Source organism: Vipera ursinii, assembly GCF_947247035.1.
Source record: "Vipera ursinii genome assembly, chromosome: 9".
Classification (NCBI taxonomy): Eukaryota; Metazoa; Chordata; class Lepidosauria; order Squamata; family Viperidae; genus Vipera; species Vipera ursinii.
In genome coordinates, this window is record NC_139523.1 from 17,379,261 (window position 1) to 17,386,538 (window position 7,278).

The 7,278-nt window shown below is 42.1% G+C and overlaps 1 protein-coding gene across 1 annotated transcript; it reads right to left on the reverse strand.

The window, feature by feature from the left end:
- Window positions 1-1,294: 1,294 nt before the first annotated feature.
- On the reverse strand, window positions 1,295-7,278 carry UPK1A (uroplakin 1A; the record flags this gene model as incomplete). Its single annotated transcript, XM_083370160.1, has 7 exons — window positions 1,295-1,568; window positions 2,442-2,525; window positions 2,646-2,825; window positions 4,056-4,163; window positions 4,860-4,934; window positions 6,588-6,788; window positions 7,216-7,278. 7 exons carry the CDS (start codon window positions 7,276-7,278, stop codon window positions 1,524-1,526), a joined length of 756 nt encoding a protein of 251 aa, XP_083226286.1. The 3' UTR covers window positions 1,295-1,523.

Sequence of the window (7,278 nt, forward strand, 5' to 3'; positions counted from 1 at the left end):
CTTTGAAACGGAGATGAGCACCAGCCCCTAGAGTTGGAAATGACTAGCACACATGTGCGGGGGAACCTTTACCTTTACCTTTTATTTATATATCATATTTAAAAATGGACAACAGGCCACTTGGTTCCTCATTTAGTATTCGCAGCGAGAAATTCTTGGATCACACATCTGATTAGGATTTGAGTCATTTGATCTGAATGGCTTTTACAGCAAAGATTAGGTGTTGTCCTGTGATACAAACACCAGCCAGGAAGCTAAACTGCGTTGTCATTCTAGCAAGTGCTAAGAAACAACTGTATTGGTTATAAATGTCCTTGTGTATCCAATCATGCTTGGCCAATAAAGAATTCTATTCTATTCTATTCTATTCTATTCTATTCTATTCTATTCTATTCTATTCTATTCTATTCTATTCTATTCTATTCTATTCTACTCTACTCTACTCTACTCTACTCTACTCTACTCTACTCTACTCTACTCTACTCTACTCCACTCCACTCCACTCCACTCCACTCCACTCCACTCCACTCCACTCCACTCCACTCCACTCCACTCCACTCCTATTTTCTATGCAAGTCATGGGTCTTCTAGAGATTAAATGCTTTTTTGAGACTTCTCTACACACTTGGCTACACAATCAGTAACACCAATGAGTTTTAGTCACAGCTAAAAGGACAGAAAGACAGATGGACAAATGGAAAGTCAGACTGATGCATGGATGGATGAACAAACAGGACAGAAATATGAACAGACAGATGGACAGGACAGAAAGATAGAGGGACAGATAGGTGGACAGGACAGAAAGATGGATGAATGGACAGACAGATCCACCCTGAGCACCAGCCTGATGCTTCTTTGCCAATCTGTTCCAATCTGTTTTGACTGGAACTGGGACTGGACTATTCCCAGTACAGTATTGGGAGTTATGTAACATATTAAAAAATGGTCCATGTCTTGAGTAATTTTCTAGGTCAACGCAGGCTGGGTTTTCATGCCATTTAAACCTTTGTAAATCCCACTGGCTTGGTTTTATATATATAGAGAGAGGGGGTGGTGGAGAAGGAGAGATAGATTATAGGATTTGGCTTTTTATCACTCCGATCCTATTTTTAGATACCCAAATTGAATTGTCAGATTGAATTGATTTGGATTCCTGAGGCATTCTCAGTGAATACACACAGCTCAGTCACAGATCAAGTTCCTTACAGAATTTCACAAAGAATTTTTTAAAAAAATCTCACACATACCAAATGACATTTACTATACTCTTTTTTTTTTTAAAAAAAGGATTTACTAAAGTAGTTGGGATGATTTTTCTATAGGAGATATGCAATAGGTTTATATGTAGAGATGCCCAATAAGCTCTACACCCAAAGAAATCTTAGGAAGTAGTCATGCCTTGGAGAAAGTGTTATAGTACAGGGGGAATTCATGGAGATTTTTTTCCTCAAGGAAGGGCTTCATCACTTTGTTCATCTTCTTCCTCTTCTTAGGAAAAAATCCACTTCCTTGGCTGAAATTGTTCACATTGTGGTGTAATGGTATATAGCCAGAAGAACGACAGGATACTGGAAAAACAACAATAAATCTCTTACTGCAAGCTCCTATTTAACTTTTTGTAACGGTGATGCCTTTTCCCACCCTGGGTATCTTAAGCTGAATGGTATGATCCATCCCACCACAACCTCTTCTTCAATTTTATCCTCACATGCAATATGAAGACTGGAAGGATCCTTTGAGATCAACTGATCCAATATCCTCCCAAGCGTAGTGGAAATGGAAAACACACCAATTATGGGAAAGACTTCTAAAGGCATTGCTTATTTGATGGCCCACAGGTGAATTGAGATTATATTCTGTGAATTTGTAGGCATGGTGAAGAATTGTAGGCCAAACACATCTAAGCAACACTAGGTTGAGAAAGCCTGGCTTCAAGGCATGTCAACTAGATGTTGTCTAACAAGCAAGAAATATACTCTGCATATCAGTTCTTGAAGATATGCAACATCAGACATAGATGATGCTACCTAGTTGGATAATGAAATGTCTGCAAGCAAACAACCAAGCTTGGAAAGCACCAAGGAATCCATAGTTCAACCCTGAACTACATATATTGTCTTCCAGTGACGTTCTTGAAGAGTAGCACCAAAAGGAGACTAATGTCCTCTGGTCCTGCTGGTGAGTTTCCCATGAACACTCAGCTGTTCCTTGTGGAAACTGGGATACTGAAGAAGTTTTTGAGGACAGCTAGAGTGGAGTACATGCAGGATATGTTTCACGGATAAGCAGAGCTTCAAAACAATTCTCAAGTGTTAGCTATTCTCAAGCTACAACATTCCCCAATCTCTGATTTCTTAAGGCACAGCTCTTATAGTTTCCACCACAAAATTTTGGAATTGCAGCCCCAACACATCCAAACAATCCTTTCTGCAATTACTTACTGTGAACATAAGAATGGCAAAACCAAACCAGGAGACACCCCAGGCATAGCTTTGTACTGCATGCTTAATGTGCTCAAAGCAGCCCTGAGAAGGGAAGAACAAATCAGTAAGATTGCCTTGAAGAGGAGTTGCTGATGGTACCAATACCCCCAAGAATGCAAAAATGGTAGGTAACATCAGAATAAAGATGGAAGAAATTGGTACCTTAGTGTTGATGTAATCAATGTGCCCCAATCTACAGCCCTCCTCGTTGATCATGATAAAGTTTGGATCACGTTTGCAGCAGTAAAATGGCCAGGGTGCCACTGCTTCAGAGTATCTACTTCGGAAGACGGAGGTATAATTTACCCAGTCCAAGGGATCATTGGCACCACAACACTGTTGCTAAAAGTGAACCGGGGAAAAGAAAGATCATATATTTATTGCAAAAAAGGGACGTGGTAGCTCAGTGGGTTAGGACGCTGAGCTTGTCGATCAGAAGGTCGGCAGTTTGGCGGGTCAAATCCCGAGTGCCGCATAACAGAGTGAGCACCTGTTACTCGTCCCAGCTTCTGCCAACCTAGCAGTTCGAAAGCATGTAAAAATGCAAGTAGAAAAATAGGGACCACCACGGTGGGAAGGTAACAGCATTCCGAGCGCCTTTGGCGTCTAGTCATGCCGGCCACATGGCCACGGAGACGTCCTCGGACAAGCGCTGGCTCTTCAGCTTTGAAACGGAGATGAGCACCGGCCCCTAGAGTCGGAAACGACTAGCACGCATGTGCGGAGGAACCTTTACCTTTACCTTTATATTTATTGCAAACAGGATATTCTGCTGCCTTTTCTTAGTTTTCGGGTACAGATAGTCCTTGACTTACAACAGTTCATTTAGTGACCTTTCAAAGTTACAACGGCACTGAAAAAAGTGACTTAATGACCGTTTTTCACACTTACAAACATTGCAGCATCCCGATATTCACGTGATCAAAATTGACAGGCTTGGCAACTGCTTCCTATTTATGACGGTTGCAGTGTCCTGGGGGGGTCATGCGGTCACCTTTTGCGACCTTCTGAGGAGCAAAGTCAACGGGGAAGCCAGATTCACTTAACAACCGTGTTACGAACATCCACTGCAGTGATTCACTTAACAACCGTGGCAAGAAAGGTCGTAAAATGGGGCAAAACTCAGTTAACTGATGCCTCACTTCGCCACAGAAATTGTGGGCACCGTTGGGATCGTAAGCCGAGGACTTTTTACTTTCTATACTAACTTACTATACTTTCTCTGGACCAGACCTTCTGCCACCCAGGTCTTCCTTTAGAAAGTGTAGTTGAAACTGATTGGGGTTGTTTTGAATTTTGCTGCTTTTAAGCCTATCAATATTTGAAAGAACTGATAGTTGGTGAAGACTTGTTAGTTTTCTGATCAGTGGCTGAGCAGAGCTGTAGTCCCATACCTAGTGCTGTGTTCTGTGCTCTCAATTTCACTCCAATCCCTTCCCTAGCTTCAAAATTCCCAATTGCTAGCATTTTTTGCATTGATTTCACAGTCCCTACATGCATGCCTTTTGGAGCTACAACTGGATGAAGGACAAAAGGCCAGGGTGTTCTCATAGGCTGCATAATGATATATACCTCCATCATGAAACGGTCCCACATCCGAGTGAGTTCTCGGCCTTGGTCTGTATCTGCTGAGTAGAAGCTCAGCATCTGCTTGGTTACCAGATTGGAATTTGATACTACCTGGGGTGGGGAAGAGGAGAGAATGTTGGTCAGCTACATTCCCCAAGCCCAGATACACAAACATTTCACTTGTAAAGTTTCAGCGTACATAAAGACATGCAAACAGATTTCTACATTTCCAAATACATCTCTTTCTGCACAGCATTTCTGGTTTTTCTTTTTTAAGTATGCAATCTGTGGGGGGGGGGAAAGTACCGTTCAAAAATGAGAAGACCCAAATGTTTCTAGATTGTCTTGCTCTTCTAGAATGAGACAAAATGACTTTTTCCTCCTCCAGGAATCATTTAGTACTATCGTATAACTAATTATGCCTCCAACAGAAGCCAAAGCTGTATGAATTGATGTGAACTGTAGGATCAAAGGATCCATAATCTTATAATAAGCAACTATGGCCTTTCTTATCTATTTTGGACAAGCTTTGGGTGTCATGAAAGTTTATGAACAGCCAATGGATCAAAGAAATTTGTCAACATTCCCATATTATATGCAGGCCTACCGTGAAAATGATTTGAGTAATAAGGCTGACAAAGGACAAAATTGAAGCTTCATTAAGATTCCCAGACTGAATTATGTTTTGGATGGATCATTCACCATGATAAAAGCAGACACTGGGAAAGACTGTACTCCTGTCCGTGTGGAATGAACCAAAATTTTGCTTTTAGATCAAGTTGGGAAGAATTTGCACCCTGTACTTACAAAATCACGATGAGTGTAGGAGGTGATACAAGAGGCACATTCAAACAAGTAGACAACCAGGATCAGTACCAGGTACTGAAAAATAAGAAAATAGAGAATAAGATTCAAGGTCCAGAAGAAAAAAATAATCACACCTGGAGACATTTTTCCCCAGGATATTCACTATGTATTAGAGATAATTCTTGTATCCCTTGATTTGTAGATACACAGACATTTGTTGCTGTTGTTGCTTCTGTCCCATGCTTGAGTCTAGTGGATCGGGTACAAACAGTGAGAGTCGGGTCTGCTTTGTCCACCCCCCTGAAGCTTTGCACTGGCACGCCACAGGGCTGTGTGCTTAGCCCCTACCTGTACTCTTTATACACTTATGATTGTGTATCATCTGACCCATCCACTGCGATAATCAAGTTCGCAGATGATACTACCGTGGTGGGTCTTATTACAGGTGGGGATGAGACAGCATACAGGGCAGAGGTACAAAAACTATCCATATGGTGTTGTAACAACAACTTGCACCTAAACATCGGCAAGACGAAAGAGATGGTGTTAGACTTCCGGAGAAAAAGGAGGAACCTGCCCCACTTTACATCGGGGAGGACTGTGTAGAGAGTTTCCTCCTTTAAATTTCTGGGAGTCTACCTCTGTGAAGATCTGACCTGGAAAGTTAACACAATCCAGGTGGCTAGAAAGGCCCAACAGAGGCATCACTTTCTTAGGATCTTGCGGAAGAACAGGGTAGAACAACAGCTAATGACCCTCTTTTACCGGTCTACCATAGAGAGCGTCCTCTCGTATGGTATTGTGGTTTGGTATGCTGGTCTGACAGCCGCGAATAGGAAAGTATTACAGAGGGTAGTGAGCACAGCACAAGACATTGTGGGCTGTTCCCTGACACCACTGGATGACCTCGCCAGGGCTCGTTGCCTTGGAAGAGTGAGGAAGATTCTCAGGGATGACTCACACCCTGGACGGTATCTCTTTACTCTCCTACCATCCGGTAGGAGATATAGGAATATAGCCAGCCGTACCAACAGGCTGAAAAATAGCTTTTATCCGTGGGCTGTTAGGCTTTTAAATGGGACATAATCTTATGCAGAATTGACTTGGGAGGCCGGTGTGTGGTGTAGTTGGTTCACATAGTGTGGTGGGATGGAGGGTTTGTTGCCACTGTGTGTTGGGTGGAGAGAACACGGGGGGGCTCAGCTAATCTCAATGTACACATGTTGTACTTTGACAATAAAGGTTTATTATTATTATATTATAATGGCCTAACTTTCAAAGAGGGATAAGCAGATCCATATAGAAGAGATATTGATGAACGTTCATTATTTATACCATTTTTGAACTGATCTGGAGACAGTACGTACATTCCATTTTCTGGGGAGGAACATTCGAGAGTGAGATGCATTGCCTTTAACACTGGATTCTAAGCATGGCTGTTATAGAGACAGAATGTGATACTAGAACATTAATGTTGAAATGAAGATACAGATTGTCCTCAACTTATGACGATTCATTTAACAAGAGTTCAAAGTAATGATGGCCTTGGAAAAGTTACTTACAAACTGCACTTGCACTTGCCACTGTTGTACACCCTCACAGTCAGGGAGTCACAATTTAGTTGCTTGGCATTCGGTTGCAGCATCACACAGTCATGATTTGCAACGTAACCAGAGTTACGTTGAGAAAATGTAGCATTTAGAGAAGTCCATTTCTTCTGTTACTCACCAACAACACCATGAGGCGGTTGCCGTTCACAAGGCTGATAATGCCAAAGACGCAAACGCAGAAGAAGCAAAACCCAGTGAAAATGGAGATCCAGGCGCCGGCATAGACATCATCTTTGCCGGTGACCCCCAGGATGGGGTAGACTTTATAGGGATCAGCTGTTACCCAAATAGACTCAGCACAAAGTGCCAGCCCTGAAAGCTGCAGAAACAGAGGAAGGTTGATAGACACCAAACTACCATATATCAGACCAGGTTCTTTGTTATCTGGCATGACCAAGGGGTGTGATGCAGTGGGTTGTTGTTTAGTTTAGCTTCCTTTGTAATCTCTCGGCGCTGCACCCTTACCTTTTCAGGGTCCTGTGTAATTTGGGGGCCTCAAATTGTGCATTTCTCATTTCATGTACAGTATTATATGAAACCCATCATGGTGGTTTTTTGGAATCTGGCCAATGATGAGTCATTCAACATGGTACAGTCAATCATGGTTTAACTTAATATTCTAAAGAAGTTTTTTTATCAGAACCATGAGTTATGTCATTCTATTCCCATCTTGTTTTTTTCAGTTATCAAAATCAAACCCAGGAATTTTCCTATTGCTGAGTCATATTGTTGTATTGCTCTCTTACCATAATAATAACATTGCCCACCACCAGTAGCCCCACAACAAGGGGGGATCTCTTTTCTGCCAT